Source organism: Pongo pygmaeus, chromosome 4 (genome assembly GCF_028885625.2).
Source record: "Pongo pygmaeus isolate AG05252 chromosome 4, NHGRI_mPonPyg2-v2.0_pri, whole genome shotgun sequence".
Taxonomy (NCBI): Eukaryota; Metazoa; Chordata; class Mammalia; order Primates; family Hominidae; genus Pongo; species Pongo pygmaeus.
In genome coordinates, this window is record NC_072377.2 from 158,453,887 (window position 1) to 158,472,574 (window position 18,688).

At 40.1% G+C, this 18,688-nt stretch overlaps 1 protein-coding gene across 3 annotated transcripts in view; it reads left to right on the plus strand.

Moving 5' to 3' along the window:
- GRIA1 (glutamate ionotropic receptor AMPA type subunit 1) overlaps positions 1–18,688 on the plus strand; it is a 321,128-nt gene that overhangs the window by 152,164 nt on the left and 150,276 nt on the right. For all 3 annotated transcript variants that reach the window (XM_054488755.2, XM_054488754.2, XM_063665293.1), the window contains exons 3-5: positions 2,929–3,168; positions 6,341–6,525; positions 11,827–11,880. In XM_054488755.2, coding sequence (XP_054344730.1) covers positions 2,929–3,168; positions 6,341–6,525; positions 11,827–11,880 — 479 coding nt within the window. The remainder of the gene's footprint in view (positions 1–2,928; positions 3,169–6,340; positions 6,526–11,826; positions 11,881–18,688) is intronic.

The window sequence follows — 18,688 nt, forward strand, 5'->3', positions numbered from 1 at the left end:
TGACATGAGGGAATAGATCTGGATCATAAGATTTATATCCTGTAGGATAATATTTTATGGCAGCAAAGAGAGAGAAGAGATCCTAAAAATACTGTAGAGAGCATATTATAATATTCTCCCCATATACACTTCACCCTGGATGATGGATTGTGCATTTTGACAAATCTATATTTAACATTGGGAGAATAATATACAATGTATGCTTCCTGGTAGAGAAATCATATTTATGGAAATCTTTATTCTAGTTATTACAATAGACATTTAAAGACAGTGCCTATTGTGGGCTGTGGATAGACAGAGTGTCCTCATTAGGGTGGAGGAGAAAATAGTGTGAGTGGCAGAGGATAAATGGCTACCTTAGAAGACAGCAACCCAGGCAGGGGAGCAAGTGGTTCAGGGTGACCCAACAGTCACATCTCTGGTTGGGTTCAGCTCCTCCTCAGCCCCTAATGCAGGTCATATGCCTTCATCAAGCACTCATCATTCATTTATTCATCAAATCTTTATTAAGCATCTACCATGTCCCAGACACTCTGCTGGCTTTTAGGCACAAAGAAGCATGTCCTAATTTTCAGGGAATTCACATTGACTAAAACAGCCACACATATATACAAATAAACAAAGAAAATTATTTTAGATAAAATAATTAGAGAATGGGAAATAAGACAGAGTGATGTGATACAGACTGATGAGGGGTCACTATTTAGAAGAGGTGATGAAGTAAGATCTATACAGAGAGGTGAGATTTGGGCTGAGGCACAACTGCTACAAAGGAGTGATGTTTGCAAAGAGGTAAGGGAAGAGCATTGCAGGCAGGAGGGGAACAGCTGGTGCAGGGTCTACCAAGCAGAATGAGCTCAGAGCCCAGAGGAACAGAGTGAAAGCCAGTGTGGCTAGAGCAGGCAGCAAGTAGAAGAGGGGTGTAAGTTAGGTGAAGTCAGAGGAGCAGGCTATTCATGCTCTGTGTGATGGTCAGATGTTGAGACTTTTCCTGTGTGCAATGGGAAAACTTTGAGTGTATTTGCACAAGGAGGAAGAACAATGTGTTTTGTTTGTTTTGTCTTTGTTGTTTAAATAAGATCTCTCTGGCTTCTGGGTAGAGAATTGATTTTGTCACTGAAAACCAAATGTCATAAAGCTCAAGGCCATGAACACCACCTTCAGATACCAGGAGGGCTATAGAGTGGGTCAAGAGCAAGAATTGTGTGAAACCAGAATCTCAGTAACTAGAAGTATGCAAGCAGATGTTAATGATCACCTGCCAGGTTTCCTGCAGATGGTATGCTGGTTTTCAGTGGGAGTAGGACAGATGGGTTATATGGTTCAGCTGCAATCTTTAAGAGATTTATGACCTTTAAAGCCCATTTTCTCTAGGGACTAACAGAAAATGGAGACTCACAGTAGACAATTAGGTACCACTGGTTAATTGCATTCTTTATTGCAGCATGGCCCAAAAGATTTTCAATAACATTTCAAAAGTATTCACCAAAAAAAGGTCTTGGAGGCAAATAGATTTGACAAAATCTGGGATAAAAATGGGTAGAATTCCTCACAATCTTTTATGCAGCTAATGTGAAGTATGAAACTCTAAAACAGGGACAAAGTATGCACTCTTTCCCAAATGTATTTGACCAAAGAAGACTTTTATTTTTTAAGGAGCATCTTGCGGGGCTATAGTTTCATGAAACCTTCTGGGCAATGGTCGCGTAGTGTAATTTGAGATCCCATACACAGTGGCAATGTGGGGTTCTGGAAGCAGGTGATATGGTAAAAAGACGAAAGGATCTAAGAGCATTAACTTTTTTATCTTAAAAGAAAAAAACAATAATACCTAAGTCACAAGGATGTGATGAGGACTAAATAGCCTAATATATGTAAAAGGACCACAAAGCACTCTAAAATACTGTTCTCATGACAAGGATGAATGACTTTCCTCACCATCCACCTTGGAAGGGCAATTTTTAGGCATTGAAGATGGCTTTGGGGTTGGTCTCACTGGGGCAAAGATTATGAACTCTCATCTTATATCTACAGTAAAACAAAGTTTAGGAGCTGACTGACTTGGAGTTTAATCCCATGACCTTGGTCTTATTAGCATTGTATTTTAACTAGAAGTATAATCAACCACAAACCAGGATTGGTAACTGCATTGGGATCCTACAGAATCGATCCTGTGGGTATGTTCTCACAGCTAAGCTATTACTATGGCTGATACACTGAGGGGGTCTGAAAATCAGCTAGCAAGATGTACAAGCACAAAATGAACATTAGCAGACAAATGAACACTGAGAGTTAAGGGCTAGACTGAGAAAATCAACACTTGTTTTCTTAAACATGTATCAGCAGCAATAGCTGGATTCTTCCTGTAGCACCTTTTTATGCTTTACCATTAATTGATAGACAATGTGAGGGAAAGATCATTAGATTAAGAGTCAAGATATCTGCCCAAGTCATATGTCCTAGCTGTGCTACCTTGAACATGTTCATTAAATTTCTGAGCCTTGGTTTCTCCCCTTTGAAACAATGACCCAGTCATCCCTTTCTAACCTCAATAGGGTCATTGTAGAGACCAAGTAAGGTAATAGATGAAAGTGTCTTATATATATGGCTACTGTAATTAATAACCATGACAACTTCTGGCTTCTAATAGATACCTAATAAAATTGGATTTACACAGATGAATGAGGTGTCGAACAGGTGAATGTGTGAGTGGGGTGGTTAGTTGGGTAGGATGGATGGACGGTTGGATAGATTGGTGTGTTGAAAGGATGAATGGATGGATTGGTTTGTTGGATGGGTAGATGGATAGATGACAGTTGGGTGGATAATTGATGGGTTGGATGGATGAACTAGTGGATGGATTCATTTTGGAGTCATCTGACCACTTTTTGCAGTCTTCTGTTCTTTAATCCTTCTCTTCTCTTGTAGTCTGTTCCCAGTTCTCCAAAGGAGTCTATGCCATCTTTGGGTTTTATGAACGTAGGACTGTCAACATGCTGACCTCCTTTTGTGGGGCCCTCCACGTCTGCTTCATTACGCCGAGCTTTCCCGTTGATACATCCAATCAGTTTGTCCTTCAGCTGCGCCCTGAACTTCAGGATGCCCTCATCAGCATCATTGACCATTACAAGTGGCAGAAATTTGTCTACATTTATGATGCCGACCGGGGTAAGCCAAGGGTTAGGGGAGGGAGACTTTTGAGGGATGGAGAGAAAATTACCGGCAGAAAGGAGAATGATGCCTCACTGCTTCCCTGAAAAATATGGGAAAATTATCCAAAATGCTTTATTTCTGAGAAATCTGACTGATTTATCAGTAGCTAACCTCTAATTCAGTTTGGAAACGCATTCTGAGAATAATTCTCTTAATGCACCATGTCACTCTACAGCTCACTAAGCTTTCATGGCTCCTGAGTCCAAACTCAATGCAAAAGGACCTCAGACTTTGGAGTCAGACAGATCTGGATCTGAAACCTAGGTTCTGTCCTCTCCAGCTGTTTGACTTTGGACAAACTCTCTCTGCCTCAATTTCAGCATTTATATAATGGGGATAAAATTCTCTATGCCTTCATTTTCTCAGGTCTATAATGAGGATAAAAACAATATCTATCTTATAAAGGTTTTGTGAAACTGAATGAGATGACTATGAAGTGTTCAGTGCCTGCAGCGTAGTAAAAACTCAAAATTCTTTCTCTGTTTTAGATGTTATCATCATCATCATCATCCTCATCATAATCTTCATCCTTCTCTGGGCTTTCTAGTTCTTCCTCCTTTGAATTTAACATCACATTTTCCAAATGTTTTCTATACTTTTTCTTCTCTATGTCTTTACTCATGTTATTCCAGTTTTCTGGAGTACACTTCCCTTCTCCAATTTACATCTATAAATCCTTCTCCTCTTTTGCAGGCTGTCCCTATTCCCCAGTTCTCTGGATGGGAGCACTCTCTGCAACTACTGTGATGTTTGTCTTGTACTGTCCTGCCTTCTCATTGTATACTAAATAGTCTTGTAATAATTTAGTCACTACTGGTGTAAACAAATAAATGGGTCATGCAAGGCCTGAAAGGTGAGACAGAGGAGTACAGTACTGATGTGGTTGCCTGCAGGGAGTCTTAGAAAACTTTTGAGTTGGAAAGCGGTTTGTGAAAGTGATTTTTCAGGCAGTTAAGCAGGCGTTGTTCAGATGGGAAGGAGCCAACAGAAGAAGAAACCAGGAACACCCTATTTTCTTTGATTTTCCCTTCACTGTCCCCACTTTGATGACTTCCCTTCTCAGACTGTGACTATTGCAGTGGTCACCTGGAAGTCTATTTCAGGACAGCTTTGCAGCATAATGAAGCTGGAAGCCTGGAAGTTATAAAGCCAGAAAAATGTGCCTTTGCTTGTGGGAGATCATCTCCCACAGTGTGGGGTCAGCAGAAGCACCCACACTCTCAAAAGAGCTCCACCTATCTCAGAACTCAGAGCTCAGAGCTCTGCCATTTGTCAGCTGTGTGACCTTGGACTAATGACTAAATCTCTCTGAGCCTCAATTTCCACACTATAAAATAGGGATAATAATGGTATCTACCTTGAAAGATTAAGTGAATTAAAACCAGTAGAACAGTGCCAGATACACAGTACATTTTCAGTAAATGTTAGTCTCAAACTCACCAAACAACTTGCACTGAAAAGGAAACAAAGATAGGAAGGCATAGCAGAACGAATCTACAGATGATTCTTGAGGCCAGATACCATATTGGTCACTGTGGAAGAGGTTAGCGGTGTTACTGAAAGTCAGAAATGACATACATACAAAAAATTAATCCATGCAAGATCAAAATAATATCTGTGAATAATTAATAATGACACCCCCCCAAGATGATCATGTTGTGATCACTAGAACCTGCAAATATGTCTATGTTACATGGCAAAGGAAAATGAAGGCTGCAGATGGGATTAAGGTTGCTAAACTATTGACCTTTAATAGAGTGATTATCCTGGATTATGTTGGGGGGACACAATGTAATCACAAGGTCCTTAAATGTGGAAGTTAGAGTCAGAAAAGTCAGTGTCAGAGTGGTGCAATGTGAGAAAGACTCGACCACCATTACTGGCCTTGAAGATGGAAGGGGCCATATGCCAAGAAATGCAGGTAGCCTCTAGAAGTTGGAAAGGCAAGAGAGTGGATTCTCCCCTAGAACCGTTAAACACCAACACAGCCCTGCTGACACCTTGATTTTAGCCTGGGACACCTATCTCAAGCATCTTACCTCAAGAACCGTAAGATAGTACATTTTTGTTGTTTTAAGCCACTAAGTGTGTGATAACTTGTTACAGCAGCAATAGGAAACTAATATACCATCTAATTCTCCAAGAAGAAACAAGGCAGCATTGAGTAATGGCCTCTCTACTCATTTAGCTATAAATCAGAAGAGAGTAGTTTAATTCAGGACACATTTTATTTATTTAGTTAGTTAGTTAGTTAGTTAGTTGAGACAGAGTTTCACTCTTGTCACCCAGGCTGGAGTGCAATGGCACGATGTGGGCTCACTGCAACCTCTGCCTCCCAGGTTCAAGCAATTCTCTTGCCTCAGCCTACCAGGTAGCTGGGATTATAGGCACCCGCCACCATGCCTGGCTAATTTTTGTAATTTTTTTTAGTAGAGATGGGGTTTCATCATGTTTGCCAGGCTGGTCTCGAACTCCTGACCTCAGGTGATCCACCCACCTCGGCCTCCCAAAGTGCTGGGATTACAGGCGTGAGCCACTGGGCCTGGCCCGCCAGGACACATATTAAACACCTACTGTGTGAGAGACAAAGTATTACAAGTATTAAGTATTAAAGATACTATATTGAACATTCACAAATTTGATCAGCAGTTATTAGGTGACCATTTAGATGCTAGGTTGGCACATTTAATAAGCAGTTACTGAGTGCCAAATAAAACTAACAGCTAATATTTATAAAACCCTTGCAGGCGTCAGACTCTGCTATGTATCAAACATTCTCACTTAATCCTCATAATGACATTATGAGGTGAGCATTATTTGCACCACACTTTACCTTTGAAGAAACTAAAGTTTGAAGAGGCTAATGAGCCTGCACAGGGTCATTTAACCATATATTGGATCTGAGCCTCAGATTGTTTTTTAATCACTAGTTCTATGATCTATGTTCAGAAACACAGTGCCTGACCTCACAGAGTTCAGACTTTTGCAGCCAGAGAAAACTAGAACTGAGTTTGGCAGAAGAGTAGGTTTGGGGGTAGCCAGGGGAGGTAGGTGCCTGATGGGAGTGGGTGGTGCCCACAAATCCTGATTGTCTGTCATTTCTCTATTCTACTCATCCGAACTTTAGGCTTATCCGTCCTGCAGAAAGTCCTGGACACAGCTGCCGAGAAGAACTGGCAGGTGACAGCAGTCAACATTTTGACAACCACAGAGGAGGGATACCGGATGCTCTTTCAGGACCTGGAGAAGAAAAAGGAGCGGCTGGTGGTGGTGGACTGTGAATCAGAACGCCTCAATGCTATCTTGGGCCAGGTAGTGAAAGCAGCAAGGGCTCAGGGTGGGTGCGGGAGGTGATTCAGGAATAGCCAGACACACTTTTGCCTTGAGTGTTATAAAGAGGGTTATAAAGAGGGTTCTTGACTAGGAGAGACTAGAAGACCTCTAACTCATTTTCTATAATTCACAAAATTTAATTCTGAAATAGCACAAACAATGCGAGCCTTGACATAGGGCTTCAAATGGTTCTCAGACCTGTTAACTCCAATGTATCCCTTTATTGTAATAAAAAAAAAAAATTGCTGGATGCAGTGGCTCAGGCCTGTAATCTCAGCACTTTGGGAGGCTGAGGCAGGCAGATCACCTGAGGTCAGGAGTTCAAGACCAGCCTAGCCAACATGGTGAAACCCTGTCTCCACTAAAAAAAAAAAAAAAAAAAAATTAGCCTGGTGTCGTGGCATGTACCCGTAATCCCAGCTACTCGGGAGGGTGAGACAGTGAGGCAGGAGAATCCCTTGAACCTGGGAGGTGGAGGTTGCAGTGAGCCAAGATTGTGCCACTGGACTCCAGCCTAGGCAACAGAGCAAGATTCCGTCTCGAAAAATAATAAAAAATAATAATGATAAATTACATTCCATTTTAGAGTTTATGAAATGTTATCATATTAGGAACACAGCTTATAGGGCCAAATTTCTGGGTTCGACTCTGGACTCTGTCACTCATGATCCAGGGTTTGGCATCTCATTCCTTTCACCCACTTACCTGTTTTAAAAGGCTGAGGAAGCAGCAGCCACCTTTCTTTCTATTGTTTCCTTGAACATGCCTTTCACTTTGAGAAATCAATTGATAGTACATTCTTCTATAAACAGGCATTGTAACTTCAACAGTCTTGAGCTAGATCTCTCTAAACTGTGCTTCCCCTGGTCTCAGAACAAAAGCACATGCCCACCACAGAATTAGCAGGATTTTTTGTAGATTCCTTATCTTTTTAAACTACATATATGTATTCAGATTCAGAGCCAGCAAGGTAGCAGACATTGCAATAACTTTTGAACAATGTCATACAATAAAATTGATAGTTTTAGGTACTTGACAACATGACAAAGTTTGTTAATGGCCTTCAAGACCCCTGGGGCCCTCACAGAGAATCTCAGTAGGAGGACAACTATTACTCAGAGACCTCAGCAATAGAATAGGGAGAGAGTTTGAATGTTATGGATTCTTTAAGGCACTAGCTGTTCTACTTTATAAAGTACAAATTTGGCCTTCCCTCTTGGAAAGAGAAACCCAGCAAAACTTGTTCCATTGAGATGGAAGTTGTCTGGGCCAGAGTCAGGGATTTGAATTGCAGTTTTCAATTCAGGCAGGATAAGATAATAGTTAAGAGCAGAGATAAAACCAGACTGGCTAGTGTTCAAATCCCAGCTCTAGTGTTTACTGGCTTTGTGACCTTGAACAGCTTTTTAATCTTTCTACATCTCAAGTTCTTGATCTGTAAAATGGGCATCATCATCATAATAATAGCCACCTTTGGAGGGCTCTTGTGAGAATTAAAAGAATCAATACATGTGAAGCACTTAGAACACAGTCTGCCCCACAGTAAGTGGCACATACAAGCATTTGCATATTTTTGCTATTCCTACTGCCACTAGGACTGGCTTCTTGAGTCACTTCCTTCCTTGGGCATAAGTGAATCCATCTGTGAAACATGAATGAAGGCCTCTGTTCTATAAAACTGATAAAAAGGCAAGATAACATAGTTGATGGAAAAAGTACCAAATGATAATGACATGTTAATAGACAGATGACCTATTGTATATTGTTCTATGGTACAGACAATGGCCATTGCTACTATTTTTTGAGTATGTATGGTATACCAGATACTATGCCAAGCCCTTTCCATGCATAATCCTACTTCATTCTCACATCGACTCTGTAAAACAGCTTTTTTCAATTCCCCTATTTTATAGATGAAGAAAAGAGAGATTATACTTGCCCAAGATCTCACAGCTAGCATATAATAAAAGCAGAAAGACAAACCTATCTTGGTCTGGCCACAGAGCCCAGCTTCTTAAAAATGCATCTTTTCTGCTTCTGCTATCTATAATTAACTCCTCTCTCAAACGGCAAACTTGCGTTTTGTAAAGAAGTGACCCATTTGTATGGGTATTTTAGATTGTAGCATATTAACATTTTTAAAAATTGTTTCATTCATCTATTTTGAAAAGTAAGACCAAAGAGTTGAAAGGATTTTACAGATCACTTGATTCATTGCTTATGCTTCCATTTTATAGATAGAATGACTGATGGTCAAATTGATTAAGTTACGTGCCTTAGGCTCAGACAACTAATGAATGACAGTAATGAGCCTACAACTTACATCTCTGACTTACAATCTCACACTTAGCATCATCCTGGACTATCTCACATTCAGTAACTGGGAACGTACCTGGGATACAGTTACATTCAGTAACTGCATGCAGTCTAACACAAAATTTTCCACCTAATCTGAGGAAAAAAACAGTGACTCAAAATTCCAAATAGGGAATTAACTGCCTGTGTCTGTCTCCAGCCTCCCCCAACTAAAATCTAAGCTCGACGATGCCAGGGATTTTTGTTTTATTTTCTTCCCTGCTGAGTCCACAATGCCTTGGATAGTGCTTGGCACCAAATAAAGTATTCAATACATTCTTTTCAGTGAATTAGAAGAATAAGGAATCAATGAAGCCTCTAAGAAAGTTCTTAAATGTAAGATAAATCTGGATTTCTATAGGTAGCCATTGGCTGGATAAGAGCCTTTAAGATGGAGGAAAAGGCATGTCAGGAGGCCCAGAGGGCATGTGAGGGCTGGGTTTCATACTGCGGTTTTGCAGGCTGAGTGATGGATGCTGAGCATCCACTGGAGAGGATGGCAGGAAGATAAACACACAACCAAGAATATCCTTGGAAACCATTAGAAAGAGTTAAGGGTTTATTCTGTAAACAACGGGGAGTCAGTGAAGGTTTGTGAGCAAGGAACAGGATTATTAGAATATAATACTTTATCAATATATGATGCCAAAGCATATAATACAGTCATTAAGCACAAAATGAGTTAGAAGTGAGAGTAGACCAGGACCTGTTGAGGCCGTCCATCACATCCCCCTATGTTATTGCCTTCATGGTTCTTGTACCTGCTGAAATCTTGTTCATTTATCTATTTATATATTGACCATCTGGCACCCTACTAAAATGTCAACTCAACTCAGTGAGGGCACAGAGACCTTGCCTCACTTGCTCATTGCTGTTTCCCCAGCACATAGCATAGCGCTTGGCATATAATTTATGTTCAATAAATATTTGTTGAATGGATTAATTAGTTAATCATAGAGGGTTTTACAGAGGAGTTGAGATTGGAGCTCAGCCATTAAGGATAAGAACAGAGAGAATGGGAGAGGCCATTCAGACACAAATATTATGAATGAAGGCAATGCATTGGGAATGAGCTTTGAAGTAATGGGGGTCAGTGAGGTGATGGACCCCTTGTGAAATTGCTTCTTACATTTATAACACCTTTCTCAGTTTGTTACCCTGTATATATTTATAGGTTCACCTATTTATTATGGATCTCCTCTCAATGAAGTGTAACCTCCAAGAGGGCAAGCACCATGCTTCTTTCACCTTCCCACTGTGTTGTCAACAGTGCTTCACCCATAGCAAGCTCTTAATACATATTTGTGAAAGGAAGGTATTAGAGGAGGGAAGGTCAATGTATAGGTTGGGGAATAGATAGATGGGAAGGTTGGTATCAGGTTGGATCATATGAAATTGCCAGTTTTTATAAGTCAAAAGTCATCAGTTATCAGCTGTTTTCTTTGTTTCAATTTGTTTCATCTTGTGAGGACAATATTTCTCCATTGCCTGAATGTGGTTGGTTTTAAAATATCATGTATTTGCTGTTTTGTGTTTATTAGAAGCTGAATAGGTTTTTGATAAAGGTATCTCATTGTTGAAAAGGCAGCAAACCATTTGACAAGCAGATGAAAAACTAACAAAGAATTATTAATAAAACTATCATCCCAATAGTATTTGAGCACCATGGTCTGGAATTTCACAATCTAACCACTATTTCAAAGAATTCATTGTGTGTGCTTGCATTTAATTATTCCCCACATAAAAAAATGTGAGTCACTATGCACATACATCCAATTAAGTAGATGTCTGAATATGGATTTTAATAACCTTGAAAATTTATTCAGTTAGAGAAGAAGCCCAGGTGCTTATCATTTGTTATATGTCTCCTTGCAACAGTGCAGGGGGAGAGACACCGAGTAGAGTATACTAACCCCAATTTGATGATTAAAAAAAAAATAGGGAATTAGATCAAGTTAATTTGCAGGCTGAGCTAGATCTAAAACCAAGATCTGTAGTGTTAACCATTCATTATTAGGTGTGTCTCTTGCCCAAGCAAACTTCTGGGCAGTTCTTTCCACAAATATTTTTTCTACCTGTGATGATTAGGGATAGTCTGCATTTTGGGATAAAAGGATATTCATTGACACTGGTTCTTAATGATTAACCGTAATCAAACATCAAATGGAAAAGTTCACAGGAGTCAGGTCCCTGTCCTGATACTGACACCAGGCTACTATCAGATCTGGGCAAACCACTTTCCCTCTTTGGGTCTTGACTTCCTATCTGTACAGTGAGAGTTTGGACCAGATGATCCTAACCTTCCCTTCCAGCTTCTAAGTTGGGCAATCCATTAATGTCTGAGTACCTAACTGATTCGGGGAGGAAGGCACAGAATTCAGAAAAAGAAAGAAGAGCATCTATATATGGTTCATGCAAGGAATTGAAGGTGAAGTCATCCACCTACCCATCTGACCATTCATCCACCATCCATCTATTAACTCATCTGTCCTTCCAATCAGCGAATATTGTCATGACAGATTTCATGCAACATAAAATTCCCACCTAAAGAAGAATCTCCACATACAAGGAAGGTTTATGAAAGAAAGAATGCAGTGAGCATTTCAGATGGGTTTTTGGGGTTACAGTAACACCACTCTACCCTTTGAATCAGACAAAACTGATTTCAAATTCTGTATCTGCCACTTAGTAGCTGTAAGATTACAACTTACAGAGGTTATATAATAGGCACTCCATGCCTATTCCTTATTTGTAAAATAAGGATACTAACAATGCCATCATCATTGGATGGTTGGGATATTGTAGTTCTAGTACTTAGGGTAGAGCACATTGTAAGCACTCGATATCAGCTGCCATTATTACTGTTATTGTCGTGGCTTTAACTGTTAGTATGATTAATGAGTCTCCACCTATTATGTTTTGTAGATTATAAAGCTGGAGAAGAATGGCATCGGCTACCACTACATTCTTGCAAATCTGGTGAGTAGAGCACTGCAGGCTCTCAGCTTAAGTCCTTTCCAGGTTTGGGGCCCTACCTTGCTTCTGTGGTCTCTGGCTGATGTGAACCGAGTAGGTGGAAGGGGCAATTCAGGGCTGTAATAATGAGTCTTGGCAATACTACATTTTTATCTTCTCCACATCCCACTCATCAAACCACAACACTGTTCATGAACCTCTAACCTTCCTTGGAAGAGAGCATACTGGTGGGCACGGCTTTATCATCTTCACAATTCCAGCTTTAATTGGCTCTGCCCCTTGGCAATAGGGACAAAATCACCACATCTTTGAATTAATGCAAGATGTCTTGATCTTACTGGTTTGGGCCCTCTATTTTGACCCCAGTGATAGTTTTACTTCTTATAAATACATTTACATCATAATTACACTAGTATTGACAAAATTTTAACCAGAAACAACTTCCCAGCATGAACAATATTATGTCCATTTAGTTTATATTCACTTTTCTATATGGCATAGATAAATTTGTTTTTTAAAAATATATATATATATATATTTGTTTTAATGTACTACAGATCATTGTACTGAGTGCTACTGTTTTTTATATTACAAAGAAAACAACTCATCAAATCATTTTTTGTATATATTAAATTTTACCTAGTAGCACATACCATTATGAGTTTTCTTTTGTAACCATTATTTCTGTCAAGTCTATTTTTTCTGGGTCATGTTTTGTACCTCCACCTTTTTTGTCATGAAGTTTAATTCTTCCAGCTTTTCTATCCAAAGCCAAATGTATTTTTATTTGGTGTTTAGCCCCATTTTTAAAGGCTTTATTGAGACATATTTTATAAAGCACACAATTCATCCATTTAAAGTGTACAATTAAATGGTTTTCAATATATTCACAAAGTTATGAAACCATTATCACAATCTTATTTTAAAATTCTTCATCACCCCTAGGAGAAATCCCTTACCTATTAGCAATGACTCCTTATCATCCCCTAAGCTCCTCCAGCCCTAGGCAACCATTAATTTACTTTCTATCCTTATGTATTTGCCTGTTTGGAGCATGTCATATATGTGAAATCATACAATATGTGGTCATTTGTAATTGACTTCTTTCACTTAGCATAACATTTTCAAGGTTCACCCATGTTGCAGCATGTATCAGTACTTGATTCCTTTTTATTGCCAAACAATATTTCATTATGAGCATATACCACATTTTCTTTATCCATTCTTCAGTTCATGCACATTCGGGTTGTTTTCACTTTTTGGCTATTATGAATAATGCTGCTACAAAACATTAGTGTACAAGTTTTTCACTTTAATATATACCTAGGCATGGAATAGCTGGGTGATATGATAACTCTATGTTTAACATTTTGAGGAACTCCAAAATTATTTTCCGAAGTGGCTGCATCACCCATCAAATTTTAATCAATAACAAATTTTTCCATGTGACAGTTTGAATGATGGCAAGTGTCTCTTAATGATAACTATTTCTACAGTTTGTTATCCTGGTCTGTCTTTGCAATTTTCCATGTTTCCATTAAGAAGTGGTTTCTAGCTTTTTATCCATAACAAATTTTCAGGTTTTAACTTACTTAACTGAACATATAACTGGCTTCAGTTTTAACCATGTTATTTTGTGTTGATTATCTCTATGAGCAATATTAATTGAACAAAAGATTAATATTTGTTACTCATTTCTGGAGTAAAGTCTGTTAGTAGAAATAAGGCACAGGGTGCATGAATCTAAAAATGTGACCAAAGCATCCTGCCTAATCCATGAATTCTGTCCCTCTTTCTGACCTGGTATCCAGCCTTAGATCCCTGCCTTATTCTTCTTTCCCCTTCTTCAACTAACTTGTCTTGGCAATATTTCAGAGTCAGGACTTGAAATAAGAAGGGCTTAGGGAGGTAGGTTAATTTAGGCCCAGCTGTTAATGGCTAAATGTATTACCTTTCTCAGAGGTATTTGCATTTTAAATGAGGGTGGCTCTCCAGACACTTTTGGGGAACCAAGAGTCTCACCCTCCAAAGACCATTTGCAAAGATGGAATTTTTGACTTCGGAGTGAGGAAAGCCCTTGATATCCCTTGACTCCCAGATCCTTAGTGCTAGAGTGGACTTAGGAAGTCAACTCCACTTAAACCTCATTTGTTTATAGGGAAACAACGAGCAAAGGGGTGTGACTTGGCCAAGGTCACACAGTGAGGCAGCACTAGAGCTAGGCCTGTCACCAAGGGTAGCAGGCAGTATTCAGGCCTTTTCTATAACTCCGGATCTTCTTTCAGTGAAATTTGTAGGCACCCTGTTGCTTAGGAATACACAGAACAATACATAGAACAAGAATACACAGAACAAGGGTGGGGATAGGCATAATTACCTCTCTGGGGTGAGATAGAAATTGCGTGCCAGTGGCCTTAGAGACACTGAAAGACCCCAGGTAATTACATTGCCAGCCTCCATCTGTTGCCAAGTAACCCCTCAGTCACAGCATCACCAAGTCAGCCTCTTGGGTTATTGTATCCTTCTGATCTGCATTTTTCTTCTTCTGACCTAATGAGCTCTCAAATGCTTACAACTGCCAGCTAATAGGATGAAAATTGCATATACCATCCAAATAAAAAAGACTTGCATGTTCCAATAGATTAGTTGATAATTAAGCTTCAAATTACTAATTAATTCAGTTTGAAACATAGTCGAGTATGTGGTGTGTTTTCTTCCCCCTTCAGAGGAATAATGCAATTTATAAGATGATAATTTTTAGAATTTCTGCCACATAATTAGCCTACTGCTACATGGAACTGACCCACTCCTTCGGAATGTTTGTGATTAGGGTGTAATTATAGAGTTAGAGACCAAGGAAGGCTTTGAAAGGTTTAACAAAAGGAGGGAGCTACACTTTTATTTTGCAGTTCTTTCTGTCCCTGTCAGAATGCATGAGCTTCAAAATAGCCAGCAGTATTCTTTCAGCAGATCACTTCGGAGGAATGCTTCTGGGGTTCAAATAGCCACCTTTGAAGGGCTGCCGGAAGAGAGGAGGGGAGGAGATTGTAGGTCAAAGAAGGTTATAGGCAAGGAGTCAAAACAAAACAAAACAAAACAAAACAAAAACAAACAAAAAAAAAAACCTTGTTTTTTGTCCAGGTGCCACTCTTAGCTGGCTCTGTATTCTTGGACAACACTCCAATCCTCAGTTTCCTCATCTATCAATTGAGAACAATAATTCCTATTCTACCTCCTCATAGTGTCACTGGGGAGACCAAATATGTTGCCAAATGCCACCATGCTTTAAAAAGTTAAAAGTGTTCTGCACAAATGGAAAATTCTTACACATATTAAATCCGCCCATCTGTACATATTCACATATGGTGTGTATGTACATATGCATATATATGCTTGCATATATATCCATATTTTATAGGAGAGATATGTATGTTTATTTCCATAGCATTGGTGTGGGCATAAGATGAACTTGAACCATGCAGGAATTGGAAAGCTATGCCACTATCTCTCACAGACGTGCCTGGGTCCTGGAACGCACAAGTGCTGAACCTTGCTGCCAGTGGTCCTCCAAACCCTAACACTGACTGTGCATTCACTCCCTGCTCTGAGACTGTGGGGAATGCGGACATCTGGCAGCCAGAGCCCTCCAGAGTTGTAGTTCTTATCTTTGTGACTCACCAGAAGCAAATCTTAGACCAAATGAGTGTGTCTCAAAACAGAGGACCTGTGGACCTCTGTAGTGTGTCTGTAGAGCCAATTTGGAAAATGTGGCACCAACAAGCAAATGCTTCAGTGCCACTGCAATTGCCAATATGAGTACCTAAACCACGGAGTAAATGGTCAGATTGTTATATTGGTATTTAGAATTTCACTGAAATAAAAGCACGTATTTTAAAATTCTCATAGAGAACTAGAAGATTGGGAGAATTTATACAGGGTTCAGCAGACTCCTGTCTGAAAAATATTGAGTTTGTTGGACAACATTGACCAGTGTGAACCATATGGTGCCTTCTAGAGGAGTAATAACAATAGGAATATCAACAATCTCTCTCAATTTTATACCATATTATAGTTTATGTGATATTTCTGTATGAATCATACTACCGGGTTTTGGATGTCATAATACTCCTATGGAGTAAACAAGGTGGAAATCATCATCCCCATTTTACAGATGTGGGAACTGAGGCTCAGAGACATTACATGACTGAGCTGCAGAGGAGAAAGACAGGAACCTAATTAATGGAGTTTGGCTGTCAGGAATATGACAAAAACCAAGAGATGTGGGCATAGGAATAAGATGATCAGGCTAACCTGATGCTGAAACACTTGAGTCACTCAATTAGAATTCCTTAAACCCCTAATAAATTACAACAATAATAACAATGGCAATAACTTCTACAATTGACTGATTGCTACATTCTAGACACTATGATAAACACTTAAATGCATGTCAATTAGACCTTCCCAATAGCCCTTGAGGTTGATGTTATCCTCAGATGAAGAAACAGAGCTTCAGAAAGGTTGACTTTTCCACAGTCACAAAACATATAAAGTGATGGAGCTGCACTTCTCCTCAAGGGCCATGGAATCCCAAAATTTGTGTTCTTACTACTGCACCATGTGAGTGCTGAGCAGGGAGAGTTGGGGAAAGAGTCAGGAAAGAGAGGGGGTTGTCCTGGGCAAGACAGCTTGAGTTTAAATCTTGCCTACAGTAGCAGCAGTAGACCTGACATTCCAACCCAGGCTCTCAAATTCCCGTTGGACATCCATCCAGCCATTTACTCCATGGTTTAGGTACTCATATTGGCAATCGCAGTGGCACTGAAGCATTCACTTGTTAGTGCCGCATTTTCCAGACTGGCTCTACAGACACACCACAGAGGTCCACAGGTCCTCTGTTTTGAGAAACACTCATTTGGTCTAAGATTTGCTTCTGGTGAGTCACAAAGGTAAGAACTACAACTACATTGATGGAATTTTATTAAAATTATTATTTCTAGCGTGACAGAAGCTGAGGAAGAGATGATGGAGTTAGCCCATTCCAGGTCTTATGGGGGTACTTGGGAACCAGGAGAGTCGGCCATTTCTGCCATGTGCTTGCAGATTAACTCCTGCAGAATGTTAGATTGGAAGCTTTAATCTATTTGGCAGCTATTCCAAGCCCCCAGCCCCATGCTGCTACTCCTCTGCTGGATCAGCCCTGAGCAGAAACTGTTCTTTAGTCTCCTTGCTCCCCTATGGTGATAAATCTGTTGGCTCCTTCTGCAAAGCTGAGCTCATCCACTTCTTCAGTGCCTCTCTTCCTGTTGGCTGTGTACCTCACAGTCATGTTTAGTTTCTGCAGCTTCTGGTTAGGCAGGTGGTATAGTAGTTGAGAAGGGTGGCTTTGGAGCCAGTTCTGGGTTTGAATTCTGACTTTTATACTTATTAGCTATGTAACATTAGTCAATTTATCTACCTTTTCTGAGTTTTTGTTGCCCTGTCTTTAAAAAAGAGAATGATATTATGTACATCCTCATAGGGTTTTATGAGAACTAAGTGAAATCCCTCAACGCTCTCAGAAACGAAATCACATCTACTGTTTTGTGCTGCCATAGCCCCAGATATTTTTTCACTTGCTATACTTGAGATTAGATAACTGATTCTCTATTATTTAATGTCTTCCTCCCTGTTTATCTACAAGCTCCTAGAGGAAGAATTCTGTGTGACTTATTCTCTGTTGAATTCCCAGGGCCTGGCAAAGTGAGTTGCACATAACAGGTGTGCTTTAAAAAGTCAATGAATGAATGAATGAATGAATGAATGAATGAATGAATAAAATGAATTCCTAGAAAATAATGTCTGCACCTACATATCAAATGTACTTAAAGGCAAAATCGTTTAGGGCCTATGCTAGAAGTAGAGGTAGTAGGAATATGAATTTAGTTATGAATATGCAAATAAGTAGTTAAAGACAGGCCTAAGAGGGCTTCTAACCCACTTCATGTAGAGAGCCAGAATCTCCTCTACAACATCCCCAACAGAAACTCAGCCATCTGGCTCATGCTTGAATAATACCCAGTGATGGAAAAGTCCTACCTCTGAGGCAGCACTTTTTCTTCTCAAAGGGCTCGGACAGTTTCTGCACTCTTCCTGGAACAGGGCACGGCCTGTGTGCTGCTCACCCTGTGTCACCCTCTCATCACTTCTGACTCTAATGCCCTCTGGCTCTTGCAAAACTTACCTGCTGCCTTCCCACAAAGCAGCCTTTGAGTATTTGAAAACGGCTACCTTGCTTACTCTTTGGTGTTTGCACCTTCAGTCTGGACAACCCCCTGTTCCCCCAGTGCCTTCTCTCAGGATGTGGTTCTTACAGCTGTCCAGACAACCACCAAACATGGACCAGGCCTGTCCGTATGCCTGATACTGCACTGGGCTCATGCAAGAAGGACTAAGAAGCATGAGGCTGAACTTTGTCCCAGAAGCAACCTGACCTTTTCCTCCAGGTAGATTAGAATATCTAAAATAACGTTCTCAAAAGAATGCCAGAGAAAAATCACAGCCTGTGAAATTATCCAAGCCTCATAGATGGCCACCTGCCCTGTCACAGTGTGGTGATCAGAGGCCAGGGAGGCCACCTCAGCTGTGGGGTGTCTGGGAAGGCTCGTGAGGCTGCATCCACAAGGCCAGCAGTCACATAGAGTGTGCCTTCCCCCTTGTTTGAAGAATCCAGCGGAGTGAGAGCTTAAGGGTACCTATGAAACTCATCCCACCCGCCCCTTCATTTTATAAAATGGACACTCAAGAATGAGAGAAAGGAGGTGATCTATCT